The sequence below is a fragment of the Bos mutus genome, chromosome 22 (assembly GCF_027580195.1).
Source record: "Bos mutus isolate GX-2022 chromosome 22, NWIPB_WYAK_1.1, whole genome shotgun sequence".
Lineage (NCBI taxonomy): Eukaryota > Metazoa > Chordata > Mammalia > Artiodactyla > Bovidae > Bos > Bos mutus.
The window spans coordinates 7,876,765-7,898,258 of record NC_091638.1 but is presented as its reverse complement, the minus strand read 5'-3'; the positions used below and the strand labels follow the sequence as shown (position 1 = coordinate 7,898,258).

General features: G+C 48.8%; 1 protein-coding gene across 6 annotated transcripts in view; it reads right to left on the bottom strand.

Moving 5' to 3' along the window:
- The window catches only part of FBXL2 (F-box and leucine rich repeat protein 2), an 84,732-nt gene that overhangs the window by 9,619 nt on the left and 53,619 nt on the right, over positions 1-21,494 (bottom strand). For 3 of the 6 annotated variants that reach the window (XR_011461924.1, XM_070359506.1, XM_070359508.1), the window contains exons 6-13: positions 8,185-8,253; positions 7,991-8,086; positions 7,650-7,776; positions 7,471-7,545; positions 6,150-6,280; positions 5,558-5,618; positions 4,870-4,914; positions 4,283-4,339 (exon numbers count right to left, since the gene is read on the bottom strand). Coding sequence is in view for 5 of the 6 variants with exons in the window: in XM_070359506.1 (XP_070215607.1) it covers positions 4,283-4,339; positions 4,870-4,914; positions 5,558-5,618; positions 6,150-6,280; positions 7,471-7,545; positions 7,650-7,776; positions 7,991-8,086; positions 8,185-8,253 (661 nt within the window). In the remaining variant the exon portion in view is untranslated. Of the gene's footprint in view, positions 1-4,282; positions 4,340-4,869; positions 4,915-5,557; positions 5,619-6,149; positions 6,281-7,470; positions 7,546-7,649; positions 7,777-7,990; positions 8,106-8,184; positions 8,254-21,494 lie in introns of all 6 variants that reach the window. The other 3 variants (XM_070359510.1, XM_070359511.1, XM_070359509.1) reach the window with 1 other exon arrangement.

The window sequence follows — 21,494 nt, the reverse complement described above, 5'->3', positions numbered from 1 at the left end:
CAGCCAAGGCAGGCAGATGCGCTCGCCCTCTGCTGGGCCCCCAGAGAGGCATCCACACCCTCCTCTGGCAAAGTACCAGAGGCCACAGAGCTGAAGAACAGCCCTGAACTGAAAACCACGGCAGAGGGTTTCAGAGCAGACTGGATGAAGCAGATAAAAGGACCAGAGACTTGAAAAACTGGTAGTGAAAATCACCCAATCAGAGCAGCAGAAAGGGAAAAAATAAAGACAGTCTAACAGACTTACAGGACAGCATCAAGTGGACTAACATTTTCATTATAAGGGATTATCATTAAAATGTGAAAAGTTAAAGAATCTTAAAAGCAGCAAGAGAAAAACAACTTGTTATGTGCAAGGGAATTCCCATAAGACTACCGGCAGATTTTTCCGGAGAAATTCTGCAGGCAGGCCTGAATGGAGGGGCGCAATATAAGTGCTGAAAGAAGGGGGTAAAAAATTCCAACCAAGACTACCAGCAAGGTTATCACTTGGAATTGGGGGAGAGGTGGGAATTCCCTGGTGGTCCACTGACTAGGACTCAGGGCTTTCACTGCCGGGCCCACGTTCCATCCCTGGCTGGGGAACTAAGATACTCGGAGCCACGCAGCGCAGCATGCGCCACACACACGAGCTGCCTTACAGGAAGTGTTCAAGGGACTCTGTTAAGCTAAAAAGGGCACTAATTATAACAACATATATGAAAGCATAAATCTCACTGGTAAAGGCTGTAATAAATCAGGGTAGAAGCTAAACCACTGTAGTGTCCACAAAGGAACACAGTGTTTATTGGCTAGAATTCTTTATTCTTTAATAGCTAAAATTCTTGGATAGCTTCTAGGAGCAATGAGCTGCACTGATATTTTTTAAAAGCCCAAAAAACTGGCTCTGATACTAAGTGGAAGCCAGCCTCCCAGTGTCACTGAAACCACTGACGGATATCCTGCAGGCTGCAAACCCAAGGACCAAGGAGGCGCCTTAACCTCTGCACAAGCTCCCTGCGCTCCTCTGGGCTCTTCTGAATCTGGAGTCCCCTTGTTTGCTTCAGTTTCCCTTTCAGATAGCCTTCTAGACTCAGGGTTTTTGAGAGGACAAGGCCCATCCTTGTCACAGAGCAGTTCCTTGAGGGGAAGAGGGGGGTGTGTACACACACTTGCCTCATTCATATGAAAAATGAACAGGACAGCTGGGACTGAAGTGCAGCAGATGAGGTGTGAGCGTCACCTGCTAGGGGCCACTCCCCTCACAGCTTCCTGCTTGCACAGCTTTAGTGAAAGATAAACACGTTTCACAATTCTGGACCCTGCCTCTCAGCTTCGGGGCTGGGGGAGGGCCCCCTGGGGAGGCAGCAGAGCCCTTCCCCAGGGAGGCAAGCACCGGCTTCGTGTCCACCACCACCCGCTGCCGCTCACCCTTGGCTCCACCTGGGGCCAGAGGCATGGCTACCAGGTCCGCCCTCAGAGTGGGGAAGGCCCTGGAGCCTCCCTCAGAGGGACCCAGACCCGCCCTCAGAGTGGGGAAGGCCCTGGAGCCTCCCTCAGAGGGACCCAGACCCGCCCTCAGAGTGGGGGAGGGCCTGGAGCCTCCCTCAGAGGGACCCAGACCCGCCCTCAGAGTGGGGAAGGCCCTGGAGCTCCCTCAGAGGGACCCAGACCCGCCCTCAGAGTGGGGAAGGCCCTGGGGCCTCCCTCAGAGGGACCCAGACCCGCCCTCAGAGTGGGGAAGGCCCTGGGGCCTCCCTCAGAGGGACCCAGACCCGCCCTCAGAGTGGGGAAGGCCCTGGGGCCTCCCTCAGAGGGACCCAGACCCGCCCTCAGAGTGGGGAAGGCCCTGGGGCCTCCCTCAGAGGGACCCAGACCCGCCCTCAGAGTGGGGAAGGCCCTGGGGCCTCCCTCAGAGGGACCCAGACCCGCCCTCAGAGTGGGGAAGGCCCTGGAGCTCCCTCAGAGGGACCCAGACCCGCCCTGAGAGTGGGGAGGGCCTGGAGCCTCCTCAGAGGGACCCAGACGCACCCTCAGAGTGGGGAAGGCCCTGGAGCTCCCTCAGAGGGACCCAGACCCGCCCTCAGAGTGGGGAAGGCCCTGGAGCTCCCTCAGAGGGACCCAGACCCGCCCTCTCAGAGTGGGGAAGGCCCTGGGGCCCCTCAGAGGGACCCAGACCGCCCTCAGAGTGGGAACGCCCTGGGGCCTCCCTCAGAGGGACCCAGACCCGCCCTCAGAGTGGGGAAGGCCCTGGGGCCTCCCTCAGAGGGACCCAGACCCGCCCTCAGAGTGGGGAAGGCCCTGGGGCCTCCCCTCAGGGACCCAGACCCGCCCTCAGAGTGGGGAAGGCCCTGGGGCCTCCTCAGAGGGACCCAGACCGCCCTCAGAGTGGGGAAGGCCCTGGGGCCTCCCTCAGAGGGACCCAGACCCGCCCTCAGAGTGGGGAAGGCCCTGGGGCCTCCCTCAGAGGGACCCAGACCCGCCCTCAGAGTGGGGAAGGCCCTGGGGCCTCCCTCAGAGGGACCCAGACCCGCCCTCAGAGTGGGGAAGGCCCTGGGGCCTCCCTCAGAGGGACCCAGACCCGCCCTCAGAGTGGGGAAGGCCCTGGGGCCTCAGAGGGACCCAGACCCGCCCTCAGAGTGGGGAAGGCCCTGGGGCCTCCTCAGAGGGACCCAGACCCGCCCTCAGAGTGGGGAAGGCCCTGGGGCCTCCCTCAGAGGGACCCAGACCCGCCCTCAGAGTGGGGAAGGCCCTGGGGCCTCCCTCAGAGGGACCCAGACCCGCCCTCAGAGTGGGGAAGGCCCTGGGGCCTCCCTCAGAGGGGACCGCCCTCAGAGTGGGGAAGGCCCTGGGGCCTCCCTCAGAGGGACCCAGACCCGCCCTCAGAGTGGGGAAGGCCCTGGAGCTCCCTCAGAGGGACCCAGACGCACCCTGCCCCGCAGCTTCTGGGTTAGGGTAAAGCCACTCCCCTGACCCTGTCACTCTCCAGAGCCTAGGGCAAGGTCTGGCTCGGGCGCCCCTCCCACAAGACACACTGGCTAAATCTGGATTTCGGCTCACCTGTCTCCCTGCTCTTCTAATAATCCTCCATGCTTTTTTCTCTTTTTCTTTACTTGAGGCCCTTATTTGGGGTTTTCTTAGAGTGTCTCTTAAGTCCTCTTTCTGGGGGTTGCTTGTATGAGTACAGGGGAAAACAGAAGATTTCCGTCACTGGAACCACCGCTGGGGACAGCAGTCTTTGAATAACATTTCCTGCTGGAGTGCACCCCGCGCTCCAGGAGCTGGGGAGCTGGTGGGAGTCCAAGACCAGGGTATCTCAGGGTCAGGGAAAGGCAGAGAGAGAGCCTCTGGGCAACCGAGGGGAAGGAGGTTAAACCAGAACAAAGCCCGGGACTCCTGACCTTCCTCACACCTCGGGGACAAGGGGTGGAGAAATCCCATCTGAGGAGCAGGTTCTGTCAATTAGAAACCGGATCACAACCAATTGGGAGTGAAGACACGAGAAGTGCAAAATCGTCGGCAGATACAGTACAGGGAAACCGTTTCGTGGAAAATCTGGAAACAGGTAGGTCCTGACTAGCTCTGAAATCTGACCCCAAACTCCAAAAGACAGTCCCAGAGCTGTCCAAAGCCTAGCACGCTTGTGCCTGAGGGAGAAGGACCCAGGAGAAATGTGGAAATAAGGGGAACTGGGGGCGAGGGGGGAGTAACTCAGGCCAGATGGCGCTTTGATGATGCTATAAAACCCTGCTGACATCCCAGGACAGTGGGCAGACCAGAGCCCAGGGAAGCCTCACCATCTGGGCAGCTCTGCAAATGGCACGTTTCTGAAGCGCTCCGCACCTCGGCTTCCTTGCTGGTAAAATGGGGTGTCCATGGTGCCCGCCTGGCAGGGCTGTTGGGATCGAGTCTGGGTATCTGGGGGAGCAGGCGGCCAAGTTCACACAGCAGGTGGAACACGTGTGCGAGGCCCGCGTGCCCGAGTGCAGCACTCCTCACCGCTCATTCTGGACCTTTCGGTATACTCACTAATCCCCCCTCCGCAGAGACACATGACCTTTTCACTCGACAGGTTGACCGTGAATTTGTGTAAGGACCTGGGTCCCTGTATTAGGTTCACATCCAAAAACGAAAACAGTAACACGTAGATTCTCTACCTCCCAAGTCAGCCCAACTAACAGATCCCTGAAACCAAGGATGATGGACGACACCCTTCCAGACAGGAGGTTCCTGCGGTAGTGGGGCAGGGTGGTGGGGCATCTCTCATCCCTGAGAGGTAAGTCCACCACCAAGAGCTGACTCACCAGGGCTTGCAGCTTAGGACAGTGAATGGAGAGCTGGGTGAGCGTGCGGTCGGTTATCTGCAGAGAAACATGCTGTGTCAGTGTGGCTTCCACACCGGAGCGTACCACCTAACCCCGCTTCTGAACACAAGAACCAAACGGTGCAAAAGAGAATTAAAAACCCACGTCAAGCACACGCGGGCTGGGAGCTCTCTCCTCACCAGCAACCTCAAATCTGCTTACTCCCCGGGTTGCGAAGCTGTTCTGTCTTTACCCTGGACCCCCACACGGTGCAAGGCACAAAGCGGGGGTGGGGCAGGGGGCCCAGGATTCTTCTCTGTGCAGTTGCCTCATCTCTCGGCATGCAAGCTTTTTTCTCCCAGAAGTTATGTGGAAATGAGGGTTTCTTTCTTTTTTTTAAGTTTGGCAAAAGATGGTACTATCTTGAACTCAGCTCTGATGACTGAGAACAGCCCAGAGTGTACGCCTCGCCCTGACACCCGTGCTGGGCCAAGGAGGCTCCAGACCAGAGCGTGCCAGCACCTCCGGTTACACCTGTCTGTCCGTGGCTGCAGGGCGCCCTGCAGGGCTGTCAGGGGTGCACTCACCAGTATGCATTCTTCAAGATCCATTTTCTCCAGGTCGTGGCAATTCTGTAAGAGTTCACGAGAACCCATGAGACATCCCCTGCTCCCACAGTGACCCAGTGAGCCGGAGCATCTGAGCAGGCGCCCTTGGAATCACAGTCACGTGGAAGTGGGCACTGGGGGCGGCCACGTGTCCTTCTCTCGTCTACACCTTCCCGGGGTCTTGCAGGTCCCAGCGTGTAGATTTTAGCCACTGAGGGGTTTCTGGGAGGATACGGGGTGGGGCGCTCACCACAGGGTGGCTGGTGGGGGATGCGATAGGAGGCAGAGTCACAGCAGCCCCAGGAGGACAGCGGCTCTGGGCAGCAGGGGGGTGTGGAGAGGGGGGCAGAGGCAGAGCCCGGCACAGCTGAGGGATGCTGCTGAGACGAGAGTCGGGGTCTGTGAGGAAGGGCTCTCCCGCAGGGAGGAGGCTGCTTCCACTGTGGCCCCGCCTGACAAAGTGAGACTGAGGGCCAGGCCCCCACTCCTGGTATAGAACCCCCAGCTCCCGGGCCCAAGGGAGAAAATAAGGAACGCACCCCCCAGCCCCACGAGGACTCTATTCTACTTGGGGCCTGTCATTGCTGAAGGCCATTTTTTGCACACTCCGAGTTGCTCTGGAGGGAGGTGGCTGAGAGGCTGGTTGGTTTGGTAACACCTGTCTTACCCGAGCTAGAAGCGTAAAGCCCGCATCAGTCAGATGGGAACATCGGGCGGCCTCCAAGATCCTGGGGTGCGGAGTGCGGGGGAGACACAGGAGCAGCGGGTTAACCACGCAAAAGGAGAGTCTGCTTTACAGTGCTGAGTTTACTCCACTCTTTGACACAGAACTGAGGCTCAGGGAGTCCCACTCCAAACAGGGCAGTAAATACAGGGATCTTCCCACAATACCAGCACACGACTGCTCTTGTTTTTCGCTATTATTCCAGTATGTATTGACTTGTAAACAATTAAAATGTATTTTCACTGCCCCTCTGCTCACACAGATCACTCACATGTCAAAGTAATGGCAGGACGAGGCCAAACGGGTGGGCACCTGAGTGATGCCCATCAGGAAATGCAGACTCAGGTGCCCTGGGGATGGACAGAGTGACGCCCTCCAGACAGCCCCAAAGGAGCCAGTGCACGCTCCGTCCCGTCTCAGCTCATCTGACAGAAGCCACGGACTCAACCGCTGCCTCCAGGCCTCCTATTCCACCGGCTGCGAGAAGCCCCCCGCCCGCCCCCTGCTCGGCCCCAGGCCCTCAGAGTGCACTCACTGGAGTCTGGGGCAGTTCAAGGCCAGGGCTGTCAGGGAGGCGTCAGTGAGGCTGCCGCAGCCGGACAGGCAGAGCGCCTGCAGCCGCGGGCAGCCCCGGCACAGCTGCACCACGCCGTCGTCCGTGACGCGCTGCGGAGCCAAGCGCACTGTCAGAGGCCCGGGGCGCCACGCGGAGCCTCCCGCCCGCCGACTGCCCGGGGTTACCCGCGACTTAACGTTCATCCTGACAGTGCAACCAAAACAAGGTTAAGTACAGGGAAGACAGGTATTTATGTTCCCTCTGCACAGCTTTAAAATATTCAGGCATTACAAACAGTAAAATTTTAAAATTCCACTTCCTACTCAGAGTCTTTTTCCAGGAAAAATTCATAAACTTGTGTTAAAAATCAGATTTAACAAACAGCTCATGAGATTTGCCTGGTTAAGTAACATTAATTTTTGGTTGGATTTCTACAGATTATTGCTAATTAAAAGATACCTATTGTATAAATCATATATGTGTATATTTATAATATTTCCTGAAATGGTTTAGTAAATCACTAAATTATTGATAAATGGCTTAAATTCTACGAATTTAGCTATAAAGATTGAATGTCTTTATTTAAATACACTAGTTTCTGTAACTATAAACATGTACGTTTATGTCAGACTTCAGTCCCCTACCAGTGCCATCCTACATGCGATTCAAGGTCCTGTTTCTGAATGGCGCTGTCTCCTAAGGTCAGTATTTCCTCATAAGATAGTTTCTGGTTTATCTCCCATCACTAGGGACTTAAAAGATTTATGATTCACTCACTAAATGCCAAATACAAGGGATTTCATTTAATTTTCTCAAAAATGACATTCTCCTTGAGAAACCCAGCTGGCTGCAGCAAGCATCTTCTTCAATGCTCAATTATCGACAACAGTGAAAAAACCAATCATCTTTCACAGGCTGATCATGCACTGATGCAAATCACACCTCACCCTTTATTCTTCATACCTGTTACTTCCTTTTATGCACTGAGGCACCATGAGAGGTGCCATCACTCCCAGCTTATAAGCAAAGATATAACACTGAGACCTCCCCAGAACTGCTCAGGTTAGTGACTCGTTCATGGCATCCTTGATACCTTCAAATAAATCAAGACTCCCATCTCTGCTATTTTTAGGGGAAATGTTCGTGGCTCTGCACTGGCCTTTCTGTTTAGGTTCCTGTTCTTTCATCTGTGGGAAGCGGTGGGTCACAGAAGGACTTGAGATGTGAGCTAAGGGAGTGGCGACCCCTCAACCCCCAAACCTGCCCTGGAGGAAGCACGAAGGAAAGGCATGCTACTCACGGAGCAGGACTGCAGGTTGAGGCTCACGAGCTCATGGCAGTAATTCTGAATGTGCTTCAGAGCTTCGTCTTCTAGCTGCGATAGCGGAGAACACAGAAGAGGTGGAGCCGGCTGGGGGACAGGGGGCCCCGGCTCCCCAGTGACGCGCGCGCAGACAAGCCGGGCGTGCGGACGGGTACCTGCGTACAGCCCCTCAGCAGCAGGGCCCTCAGGCCACGGCAGCCGCGCACCAGCGCCTCGACGCCGTCCTTGGTGATCTGGTCGCACCACGACAGGTTGAGGTACTCCAGGTGCCGGCAGCCCTCGCTGGGAGATCAGGAAACAGCCGCGCCTGTGCAGTCCATCCCACGGAGAGCGCAGGCACATCTCTGAGCTCAGAGACCCACAACCAGTTCCCGGGAGAGACCTCCCGACCTGAGCCGCCCACTTCCTGCCGCAGGGGGACCGAAGGAAGGTTTCAAACACCAGGATGCTCGAGCCTTGGGTATTGCTCGTGACCGCCACTGACAGGCACTCTTACCTGATCCCCTTTAAGGAGCTGTTTGTAATGGACACGCAGGAGGTCAGATCCAGATGTTTCAGTTTGGAACAGAATCGGCTAAGGCTGTAACACGTGCTGAAAAAGGACAGGCGGGCTAAAGGTATTTTCAACCACCTTTCCCTCCCCTCACTCTCCCAGGGTCTATCAGTCACCAAAGTGATTTCTGGTATTACCTGTCAGTGATCTTTGTGCACCCATTGAGGTTTAAATGTTCAATGTTTCGGCAGTTCTGTGCAAAGGTCCTAAAATGAGAAAACATTTCTAAAACTCCCTGCAAGTTGCGAGGCAGCCACCAGAGGGCATGTGGAACCATTCACATTGAGAACAACGCTCTTCAAAAGCTTAATTTATGGTGGATCTACTCTCTTAAGTTTCTAAGTGTATAATATGTAACTGTTGACCGCAGCTACCAGTGTCCTTCGAATTCTGACCATCACAGGAAACAGCTGAGTTCCTGTCGTCGCAGAAGTCTGCTGGTGGATCGAGGCAGACTGCTTGGGAGTCTGCCATTTCCAAGAAGTTCCCAAGTAATGCCAGTGCTGCTGCTCTGGGGACACCACTTGGAGAAGCAAAGCCCTAGATAGACTGCGTATCAGCTGAAACGCTCCTTCACTCAGCCTCTGGCAGCTGTCTGAGAGCAGAGGTCGGGCTCCCAGCTCTCATCTACAGAGAAATCAGCCGGCAGCAACAGAAGGGGTCGAGTCCCTCCTGTGCTGTGCTGTGCTGTGCTGGCCCTTCACGGGCCCTTCCGGAGGAACCATCTCTGGCCACTGACAGGGCCAGTAATCGATCAGTATCAAGGCCCACCCTTTACTGGTGAGGACACCGAGTCATGAAGGGTGATGCCCTCAATGATTTGGGCTTGGCAGCATGGCCAGAAGCAACACCCCTAACTCGCCACTTACTCCTTAACATATACAGCAAGGACTTGCTTAGGTCATCTGCATTTCCTTGAAATATGGCTTCGGTGTATCTTACAGGCTTGAGTCCTGATGCTTCCATGTAGTACCCAAAGGTCTCCAAAACCTGGCCTCAAACCACGCATCAATCTTACCTGCTCTTTCTGCTCTGCAGTGGTGTAGGTAAAGGGAACCCAGCTGGAGCCTAGTGGACTCCCTGATCTGAGTGTATGGAGTCAAATGTCTGACCATGGCTGTCAGAGTGATCAGAGAAGAAGAGTATGGGAATGGGGAGGACTCCAGAGATCTGCAAAGGGTTCCCTCAAGAATTCAGCAGAGTACTAGTCAGCAGCGTGTGCAAATCACCCCAAACCAGGGAAGGACTCAATGAGAAGCATTAAGGGGACAAAGCCAGAGCTCACCCAGGGTGAGTAAGAGTACCCATGCCCATGGGACAAGAGTGAAAATGCATCACGCGTGGGGCACCGCACAGAGTACTGAGAAGCGTCGTGCTTCGGAAGAGCAGTACAACCGTCCCTATAACCACTGCTTCGGTCCAACCTATTAAAAACAAACAAAAAAAGATCTCCTAGTTCAAAGGAACTATGTCCAAGTAACTCAACTACATCTCAGAACAAAACTCAAGTATATTTATCAGAATACAAAAATACTCTGTACCCTAAATAATATTCACAATGTCTAGCATTGAACAAAAAATTACCATCCATTCAAATAAGAAGGAAAATATATCCATAATGAAGAGAAAATTCAATCTAGTAAGGCCATCCAGAACTGACACAGATGCTAGACACAGCGAGGGGTGCCGTGCTAAGCTGCGTCCTGCTCGTACAACCCCATGGGCTGTAGCCCACCAGGCTCCTCTGTCCATGGGATTCTCTTGTCTGGATTCTCCAGGCAAGAATGCTATAGAATACTTAGATCCTCCAGAGGACCTTCCCACCCCAGGGATCAAACCTGCATGTCTTTCACCTTTCCTGCCGGGGCAGGCAGGTCCTTTACCACTGCAGTGCACCACGCGGGAAGCCCAGAAACAGCAGACAAAGGCGGTAAAAGTTACCACAACTGTGTTCTGCACAATACACTTCTTTGAAGCTGCAGTGAAGATGTTAATTAAACATCTCATGTCTATTAAGCATGTTACACAGAGACATGAAAGACATAAAGACACAAATTAAACTTTTAATAGGAAAACCACCATGACTGAGATGAAAATGTACAAATGGGATTAACAGTAGATTGAGAGTGAAAGAGGAGAGTGAAAAAGTTGGCTTAAAGCTCAACATTCAGGAAACGAAGATCATGGCATCCGGTCCCATCACTTCATGGGAAATAGATGGGGAAACAGTGGAAACAGTGTCAGACTTTATTTTGGGGGGCTCCAAAATCACTGCAGATGGTGACTGCAGCCATGAAATTAAAAGACGCTTACTCCTTGGAAGAAAAGTTATGACCAAACTAGATAGCATATTCAAAAGCAGAGACATTATTTTGCCAACAAAGGTCCATCAAGTCAAGGCTATGGTTTTTCCAGTGGTCATGTATGGATGTGAGAGTTGGACTGTGAAGAAAGCTGAGCACCGAAGAATTGATGCTTTTGAACTGTGGTGTTGGAGAAGACTCTTGAGAGTCCCTTGGACTGCAAGGAGATCCAACCAGTCTATTCTGAAGGAGATCAGCCCTGGGATTTCTTTGGAAGGAATGATACTAAAGCTGAAACTCCAGTACTTTGGCCACCTCATGTGAAGAGTTGACTCACTGGAAAAGACTCTGATGCTGGGAGGGATTGGGGGCAGGAGGAGAAGGGGACGACAGAGGATGAGATGGCTGGATGGCATCACTGACTCGATGGACGTGAGTCTGAGTGAACTCCGGGAGTTGGTGATGGACAGGGAGGCCTGGCGTGCTGCGATTCATGGGGTTGCAAAGAGTCGGACACGACTGAGCAACTGAACTGAACTGAGACACTGTGGAAGAAAAGATTAGTGAATTTAAAGCACATAGCAACAGAAAGTATCTAAAAAGAAATATGGAAAGAAAAGAGAAATAGAACAGAGCATGAAAGAACCGTGGGACAGCTTCAAGCAACCTAATGAACATGCGGCTGGAGTCCCTAAAGAACAAGAGCTTGTGTGGGGCAGGACAATCAGAAGGAGTGATGGCCAAAAGTTTCATGAAAATTATAAACTTACAAATCCTACAAATCCTGGAGAAGGGAACAGCTACCCACTCCAGTATTCTTGCCTGGAGATCACCATGGACAGAGGAGCTCGGCAGGTGGGCTTGCCAAGAGTCCATGAGGTCCATGGGGTCACAAAGAGTCGGACATGACTACGCACAGCACAGCTAGGCTGACCAGGAATAAAAAGACAAATATTACAACTATCAGAGAAATTTACTCATCTTTACTCTTTAAAAATTGGTATTAATGTTAATAAAAATTCAAAGAATATATATATATATATTGCAATAGACACTGAAAATCATTGTGATTTTTATTAGATATAGCAATTACTTTCATATAGTAAAAAAAAAAAAAAAAAGGTAAATTACCGAAATCAGAAACAAAGAACTATCACTACAGATTTTAGATATTAAAATGATAGCAATAAAAAAAAAAAAAAAAAATGATAGCAAGAGGGTATTATTCACAACTTTTTGCAAAAACTTCAAGCACTTAGGCGAAATGGACAAAATCTTTGAAAGGCAAAAACTATACCAAAACTAACTCAAGAAGGAATAAAAAACTGGAAAAGTTCTATATATATTAAAGAAATAGAATTTATAGTTAAAACCCTTCCATAAAAAACAAGCAGGCGCAGCAGGCCTCAATGGTGAATTCTATCAAACCAAGTAAGGTAAAACAACACAAATTCTACATAAACTTTTCAAGAAAGATGGAGAGGAGAAAACAGATTTCAATTCATTCTGTAAGGCTATAATTAAAATTATAATGATCACAACCTGATAATTAAACCAGACAAAAACATCACAAGAAAACCACAGAACAACATCCTTCACAAATATAAGAAAAAATTTAACAGAATTTCAGCAAATAGGATCCAACAACGTGTAAAAATGCAGTATAGGACAACTCAACAAGGACCTGTCTGAAGGGTGGAAGGCTGGTTTAACATTCGAAAACCAACCGACATAAGAAAAGGGGGTCAAGACAGCGGAGGAGGAGGACATGGCGCTCACCCCGCCATGAACACACCAAAAATGCATCTACGTGAGGAGTAACTCACAGGAAACTGAACCACACAACGAAAGCTACAAGAAAAATATCCACATAACTGGGAAGGACAAAAAAGGCAGGTGGGGCGACCAGGTTTGGGACCTGTGAGGACGAGAAGGTCCGCGCGGTTGGACCCCTTGCCCCGGGGAGGGAGCAAGCTGCCTCACAATTAGCAACCCAGGCCTGGGGTCCCGCCCCAGGAGACAAGCCCACCTGCCTGCGGGGAATCCCAGAGGGAGACAGAGGCTGGAGAAGCCTAGGCTGTATCCGTGAGGAGCGTGCCAACCATCAGGGCAGAGGGCCTCACATGGGTGGCTGCTGCCTCAGGCACTTCCCAGTCTGAAGGGGCAAACACCCCAGCCCTGCCCACTGCACAGCCCGGTGGAGACGCGGGTCTAGCTAAAGACTGGGTCGGGCTAGTCACACACACACCTGGAGTGGGATCCAGGCGGAGTCACGGAACCCACGGTCAGCATTCACAGCGGGCGCGGGTCTAGCTGGGGAGCACTTAGCGCAGCACCCAAGTGCTGACCCCAGGAGACAGGCCCTGGGCGGCAGTTCACAGCAAGCAAGTCTCCACCGGCTCCACACCGCAGCTTACCTCTGGGACAGGCCCTGGGAGAAGACTGCCGAGAGGCAGCCCAGATCTCAGGGGGCAGCCCAGATACCTCAACTCCTGCAGCCACGATGCCGCAGTCCTGAGCCCTAGCCTACCCCACACCCCAGCCTTGCACTGGATCTGGGACAAACACAACAGAGAAAGCTGTGTGACCCCAGGCTGCCTCAGAGCAGAACCGCCGATGCCTACACAGGTGCACACAGGGCTGCTGTGACCGCAAGCCCCACCTGCTTCCTCGATCAGCTCCTTTGGTGCAGGACACACACTCAGAACAATGGAGCCTGACGGAACCAGACCCTCAGAGCCTCCACCTCCACCGCTGGGGAGCAGGCCCTGCCCTCGACAGAGACAATGACGGAGCGAAGAGCAAGTCCCACTGCACGTGGAGTGCAGGCTCCAGACGCTACGCACACCATCACCTCCCTCTAGCAAGGAGACAGCAGACAGCACACTCTGAGCAAAGAGGTGGCTGGCATCCATACCAGAAGCAGCCCTCACACCGAAAACCTCTGGACCTAACAGTTTACACAGATGCTCCCACAGAAAAACAGCCCTTCAGAGCCACAGTGGACAGTTGTTTCTCCTAAATTCACAGAGACAGAGAAAGTTAACTAAAATAAAAAAGCAAAACACTACCAATTAAAACAAGAGAAATCGAACTTCTCTGGTACTGGGAGGTCAGTGGTTAAGAATCTACCTGTCAAAGCAGGGGACAGGGATTCGATCCCTGGTCCACGAAGACTCCCCACGCCACAGGGCAACTGAGCCTGTACGCCAAGCTACTGCGTGAAGGCGCCGCCAACTACTGAAGCCCGCGCGCTGGAACAAGAGGAGCCGCGGCCACAAGCCCCTGCACGCTGCAACCAGAGGAGCCACTGCTCCCCACAGCTAGAGAAAGCCTACGTGCAGCAACGCAGACTGAGGACAAGCAAAAGGAAATACAAATAAAAAACAAGAGGCAGGCCCTAACAGAGTATCCACTAGATTCCAAGTTCAAAAAGGAGGTAATAAAAATGACACAGGAATTCAGAAAGATTATTGAGAGAAATGCAAGGTCACTGTAACAAGGAACTAGAAACTATAAAGACAAACCATTCAAAAGCAGACCAAAACCAATGTAGAAACAATGGATGGCACACTAAAGTGAAACAGAAAAATGAATAAGTGATCTGGAAGACAGAACTGAAATCACCCAGACAGAACAGCGGACAAGAAAGACCAACGAAAAGAAACTGAAAAGCAACACATGAGGTTTATGAATGACGATAAAGCACGCCAATCTACACGTACCTGGGACTCCAGAGGAGAAAAGGGAAGGGGCTGAGAATGTATTTTAAGAAATTATGGGTGATGGGATCAAGACGGCGGAGAGACAGGACGTGGAGCTCACCTTCTCCCACACATGCATCAAAAACACATCTGCATGTGGAACAATCTCACCGGACATCTACTGGATACTGGCAGAAGACCTCTGACTTCCAAAGAGGCAAGAAAATCTCCACACAACTGGGCAGCACACACACAAAAGAGAGACAGAGACAAAGGGATCTAGACAGAACTGGCGCCCTTGGGACAGAGCTGTGAAAGAGGGAAGGTTTCCACACACTGGGAAGTCTCCTCCCAGTGGGGAGATCAGCTGGGACAGGCAGGGAGCCTTGGAGGAGAACTCAGGAACAGGTTTGCAGAGGCCACAGCAGAGAAGGCCAGTGCGCCTGGCTCCCTCCAGCCTGAGCCGCTCCTGCTGGGGCGGGAGGGGGTGGGTGCTTCGGCCCAGGCGTCAGAGGGCAGGCCTGGGGAGGACTGGGGTTGGCTGGGTGTGGTGAGCCACAGTCGGGGGAGCATTGGGGGAGGCCTGGGCCCTCCAGAGAGGCAGGGCACCGTTGCTGGGGGCACAGGAGGAGAGGGGTGGGCCGCCTGAGGAGCATCCTCTGCAGGAGCTCTCAGGCAGCAGGGCACTGGCAACACGAGTTCCAGGGGTGGGTGTGAGCCGCCCTGCTGCCATCCTGGGCTCCAGAGGCGGGAACAGACCCCTGCTGCTGCAGAGGGTCCCACGACCAGGCACCAACTCCCACCCGACTTCCTGGGAGCACACGTAACCGCCACCTAGGGTCCCGCAACCAGGAGCCAGCCGCTTTCCCCTGCCTTCCGGGCAAGTGCACGGGCCGTGTTCCCGCACACCCCTCTCCAGGGCTAACAGCCAGCACACACAGAGGAAAGACCGCAAGCACCCAAACTAAAAACAGCCCTCACGCCAACAAACATTAAACCCGTACACGCTAGGCAGGAGCACGCCCACACAAAAACAGCCCTCCAAGACCACAGTTGATAACTGTTTCTCCTAAACTCACAGAAAAAGAGAAATACAAGCAAAATGAAGAAGCGGAGGAGCCACTCCCAGTTAAAAGGCCAAGAGAATTCCCCTGAAGGAACAGTGAAGCGGACCTCTTCAGTCGGACGGACAGACAGCGAGGCCACAACGGAGGTAATGAAATGCTGAAGGGACTGACAAAGCCTACCTACAGAAATGCAGGCTACTGGGAAAAGGAACTAGAAACCAGACGGAGCCAAGAAACATTTACTGGTGAGATGACAGCTGAGCTAAAGGCAACGAAGAGCAGGACGAATAAGGCAGAAGAAAGAATAAGCGATCTGGAAGAAAGAATTATGGAAATTACCCAATCAACACATTAGAGAGCAAATGAAAAAAAAAAGGAATATAAGAGACCTATGGAAGAGTCTGAAGCGTGCCAATATACCTAACAGGGATTACAGAAGGGGAGAAAGACAAAGGGGACTGAAAATATATTGAAGAATTAGGGCTGAAAACTTCCCAAAGCTAAAGAAGGAAATACATATCCAGATATAGGAAGCACGGAGGTCTCAAACAGACCCATACCATGACATATTATAATAAAAATGGCAAAAGTTAAAGATAAAAGGGGATTCTAAAGAAGCAAGAGAAAAAGTTCATTACAAGGGAACCCCCATAACGCTATGGGCTGATTTCACCACAGAAACACCGCTGGCCAGAAGGGAAGGGCAAAATATATTCACAGTCTCAAAATACTCTAGCTACCCACCAAGATTATCATTTAGAATAGAAGGAAAAGATATTGAAAGATTTTCTTTAAATAGAAAAGAAGCAAGAAGATATAGAAAGGAGGAAATCATAATCAGAAAGTAAATTACTTAAACTAGCAACACACAGATAAAAAAGAAAAAAAAAACTGTTTGTGAAACCAACAGTAAATAGAAGGAACAGCAAAAGGATAAACATGAAGATGTAAAACAGGACCCCAAAATCATAAAATACGGGCAAGGAGAGTAAGAAAATGTAGACTCCGTTTTTTTTTGGGAATGTGTTTGAGCCTATGTGACTATCAGTCTACAGCAAGCAGATATAAGAAGGTATTAACATACTTCAAAAACCAGGCACCCATGAGTCAAAAACTTACAATAAAGCCACAAAAACCAAAAGGAAAAGAACACAAGCATAAAAAACAAGGAAAACATCACACCACAGAAAGAAGAGTAAAACCAAGGAAAAACAAAGAACAAACTGGAAAACAAGGCTTAATTTGGCAATGAATAATATGTATCAATAATTACCTTAAATGTCAATGGACTGAATACTCCAATCAAAACCCATCGAGTGGCAGACTGGATTTAAAAAAAAAAAAAAGCCTACAATCTGCTGCCAACAAGAGACCCATCTTAGGGCAAAGGACACTCACAGATTGAAAGTGGGGGCATGGAAAAAGATATTCATGCAAATGGAAGTAACAAAAAAGCTGGAGTTACACCATTTATATCAAACAAAATAGACTGTAAAGCAAAACAGAAGGACACAAAATAATGATAAAGAGATCAATACAAGAAGAGGATTTTACACTGGTCAACATACATACATCTAATATAGGAGCACCCAAGTACATAAAGCGAGTATTAATGGACAGAAAGGGGGAACTGATGGGAATACTACAATAGTAGGAGACTTCAAAACCCCACTGACATCAAGGGACAGATCTTCTAGACAGAAGATCAATAAGGCAACAGAGAACCTAAATGACACAACAGAACAGATAGATTTAATTGATATTTTCAGGATATTATATCCCGAAACTAACAAACAAAAAACACAGAGTACACATTCTTTTCCGGTGCACATGAGACAGTCCCTGGGACTGACCACATACCAGGGCACAAACCTGACCTCAACGCATTTGAGAGTATGGAAATCACGCCGAGCATCTTCTCTGACCACAATGGCACAACACTGTGAATCACCCACAGGTTTCACCGTGACAAAGGGCACAAAACCTGCGACCTTCCTACACGCAAACAGCCAACACACATCCCTGCATCCGCATGTGAGTGCTGGCAGGACCGCTGCCACAGGGCTCAACATTATAAGAAAAGCTGCAGTGTTCAGTGGGGGAGTTCGCCACCTAGAGTCTGTCCAGTCCCTGCATGGGCAGGGATGGACCAAACAAAAATCTGTGAGATGTAGCAAAAACAGTTCTTAGAGGAAGGTTCATAGTGAAACAGGCATTCCTCAAAAGATGAAAAATCTCTAATAGACAACCTCACCTACCACCTAAAAGAAAAAGAAGAACAAAAAAACCTAAGGTCAGCAGGACAGAAAAAATAAAGATCAGGGAGGAAATAAAGTAGAAATTTTAAAAAACAGCAGGAAAAAAACCAGTAAAACCAAGAGTAGTCTTGCAGACATAAAGGTTTTGAACCTCTCTTTTCAAGGAGAAAGAAAAACGTAAAAATAGATTCCAACTGCATGCCATTCTGTAAATGGCAAAACTATGGAGATAATAAAAAGATCAATGGTTGCCAGGAGTTTGGGAGAGAGGAGACAGAGTGTTTAAGTTTTTATGAGCAGTGAAAATACTTTGAATGACATTATAAGGATGGATGTCCGTCATCATACTTCTGTCTAAAATACAACACCCAACACTATTCACTTCATTAAAGCGAACCCAAAGGAGAATGGTGCACTCTGGTGGGTATGATGGCTCAATACATTTCATTCTTGGTTTAAAAAAAAAAAAAAAGTACCACCCTGTTAATAATGGTTATGCAAGTGAGGGTCAAGGGTATATGGGGAATTTCTGTACCTTTCTGCCAATTTTGTTCTAAACCTAAAACTGCTTAAAAAAAAAAAGTCTCAAAAAGAATACTCAGGGTAGACATTTATGGCAAAATTTTTATTTCACTTTTACATACGTATACATGTTTTATACATTTGTGTTTTTGTTGGACTGATGTAAAATGTATTTTTTTAGACCAAAAATGTTTGCAGGCCACTACAGTTGAATTATACTGGCAAATAAAAGCACAAATTAACCTAAAAAAAAAAGGACAAGAAATCAACCACAAGAAAAGAAATTGTTAAAAAACCCAACCATTACATGGAGACTAAACAACGCTCTACTAAAAAACCAATGGATCAATGAGGAAACCAAAAGGGAAATTAAAAACACCTTGAGACAAATGACAATGAAAACACAACCATACAAAACTTTATGAGATGTAGCAAAAGCAGTTCTTAGAGCAAAGTTCATAGTGATACAGGCATTCCTCAAAAGATGAAAAATCTCTAATAAACAACCTAACTGACCACCTAAAAGAATCAGAAAAAGAAGAACAAAAAGACCTAACTTCAGGAGAACAGAAATAATAAAGATCAGGGAGGAAATAAAGTAGAGATTTAAAAAACAGCAGGAAAAAAAAAATCAATAAAACCAAGAAGAAATGGACGACTTTCTAGAAACTTACAGCACACCAAAACAGAATCTAAAAGAAATCATCTGAACAGACTCACCACTAGGCGTGAAATAGAATCTGTAATTTTAAAACTCCCTACAAAGAAAAGGGGAAGATCAGATGGCTTCACAGGCGAATTCTACCAGACACACAAAGAACTTACACCACATTTCTTCTTAAATTGTTCCAGAAGATTTAGGAGGAAGGAACTCCAAAGACATGCTCTGAAGCCACATCACCCTGACTGTGGTTGTTTAGCGGATAAATGGTGCCTCTTTGTGACCCCATGGACTGCAGCCTGCTGGGCTCCTCCGTCCATGGGATTTCCCAGGCAAGAATACTGGAGTGAGTTGTCATTTTCTTCTGCAGGGGATCTTCCCAAGCCAGGGATCGAACCCCCATCTCTTACATTGAGGGCAGATTCTTTACTGCTAAGCTACCAAGGCAAGCCCATCACCCTGCTACCAAAACCAAAGATACCACCATAAAAGAAAATTACAGGAAAATACTGTTGATGAATATAGATGTAAAAATCCTCAACAAAATATTAGCAAACCAATTCAACATATAAAAAAAAAAAAAATCATACGCCATGACCAAGTGGGATTCATCCCAAGTTCATAAGGATGGCTCAACATACACACAAATCAATTAATGTAATACACATCACTAACAAAAGAAAAATAAAAAACCACATGATCATCTCATGAGGAACAAGCATTTGACAAAATTCAACATCCATTCATGATAAAACTTTCACCAAAGTAGGTATACAGGAAATGAATCTCAATATAATAAAAGCTATTTATGACAAACCAACAGCCAATATAATACTCAACAGTAGAAAAGTTGAAAGCCTTCCTGCTAAAATCTGGAACAAGACAAGGATATCCATTCTCACCACTTCTATTCAACATATTAATGGAAGTCCTAGCCTCAGCAATCAGACAAGAGAGAGAAATTAAAGTTTCCAATTTGGAAAGGAAGAGGTAAAATACTACATGCAGATGACAGGATACTACATATAGAAAACTCTATAGACTTAGAGTTGGTCCATAAAGAAGGCTGAGTGCCAAAGAACTGATGCTTTCAAACTGCAGTGCTGCAGAAGACCCTTGAGAAATGGAAGCCATCTCATGTTCTTGGATTGGAAGAATATTGTTAAAATGGCCATACAACCCAAAGCAATCTACAGATTTAATGCAATCACTATCAAATGACCCATGACATTTTTCACAGACCTAGAATAATCTGAAATTTTATATGGAGGAATAAAAGAACCAGAATTGCCAAAGCAGAGCTATAAAATCAAAGTAGGAGGCATAACTCTTCCAGATTCTGGAAACACTACAAAGCCACACCAATGAAGACACCGTGGTACTGGTACAGAAACAGGCATACGGATCAACGGAACAGAGAGCACAGCAGTAACCCACACACCTGTGGCCAACATCTCCTCCTGCTTCACTGACTATGCCAAAGCCTTTGACTGTGCGGATCACAGCAAACTGTGCACATTTCTTCAAGAGATGGGAATACCAGACCACCTGACCTGCCTCCTGAGAAATCTGTGTGCAGGTCAAGAAGCAACAGTGAGAACTGGACATGGAACAACAGACTGGTTCTAAATAGGAAAAGGAGTACGTTAAGGCTGTATATTGTCACCCTGCTTATTTAACTTATATGCAGAGTACATCATGAGAAACGCTGGGCTGGATGAAGCACAAGCTGGAATCAAGATTGCTGGGAGAAATAGCAATCACCTCAGATATGCAGATGACACCACCCTTATGGCAGAAAGTGAAGAGGAACTAACAAGCCTCTTGATGAAAGTGAAAGAGGAGAGTGAAAAAGTTGGCTTAAAGCTCAACATTCAGAAAACTAAGATCATGGTATCTGGTCCCATCTCTTCATGGCAAATAGATGTAGAAACAGTGGAAACAGTGAGAGACTTTATTTTGGGGGGCTCCAAAATCACTGCAGATGATGACTGCGGCCATGAAATTAAAAGATGCTTGCTCCTTGGAAAAAAGTTATGACCAACCTAGACAGCATGTTAAAAAGCAGAGACATTATTTTGCTGACAAAGGTCCGTCTAGTCAAAGCTACAGTTTTTCCAGTAGTCATGCATGGATGTGAGTGTTAGACTATAAGGAAAGCTGAGTGCCAAAGAACTGACGCTTTTGAACTGTGGTGTTGGAGAAGACTCTTGAGAGTCCCTTGGACTGCAAGGAGATCCAACTAGTCCATCCTAAAGGAAACCAGTCTAGAATATTCATTGGAAGGACTGATGCTGAAGCTGAAGCTCCAATACTTTGGCCACCTGATGTGAAGAACTGACTCACTGGAAAAGACCCTGATGCTGGGAAAGATTGAAGGCAGGAGGAGAAGGGGATGACAGAGGATGAGATGGCTGGATAGCATTACTGACTCAATGGACGTTGAGTTTGAGTCAACTCTGGGAGTTGGTGATGGACAAGGAGGCCTGGCGTGGTGCAATCTATGGGGTGGCAAAGAGTCAGACACAACTGAGCAACTAAACTGAACTGCTGGCCAATTAATTTTTGATAAAGGAGGCAAGAATATAAAATGGGTAAAGTCTCCTCAGGGGTGTTGGGTAAGTTTGACAGCTGCATGTAAATCAATGAAGTTAGAACACACACTCTTGCCATGCACAAAAATAAACTCAAAATGGCTTAAAGACATAAACATAAGACATGACACCATAAAAATCCTTTCCAAAAGCACAGGCAAAACATTTTCTGACCTAAATGTTTTTCTCAGGTGAGTCTCCCAAGCCAATAGAAATAAAAACAAAGATAAACAGAACTGAATCAAATGTCCACGTTTTGGCATTGCAAAGAAAGCCATTATTTAAAAATTAAAAAAAAAATGAAAAGAAAACCTAAGAAGTGGGAGAAAATATTTGCA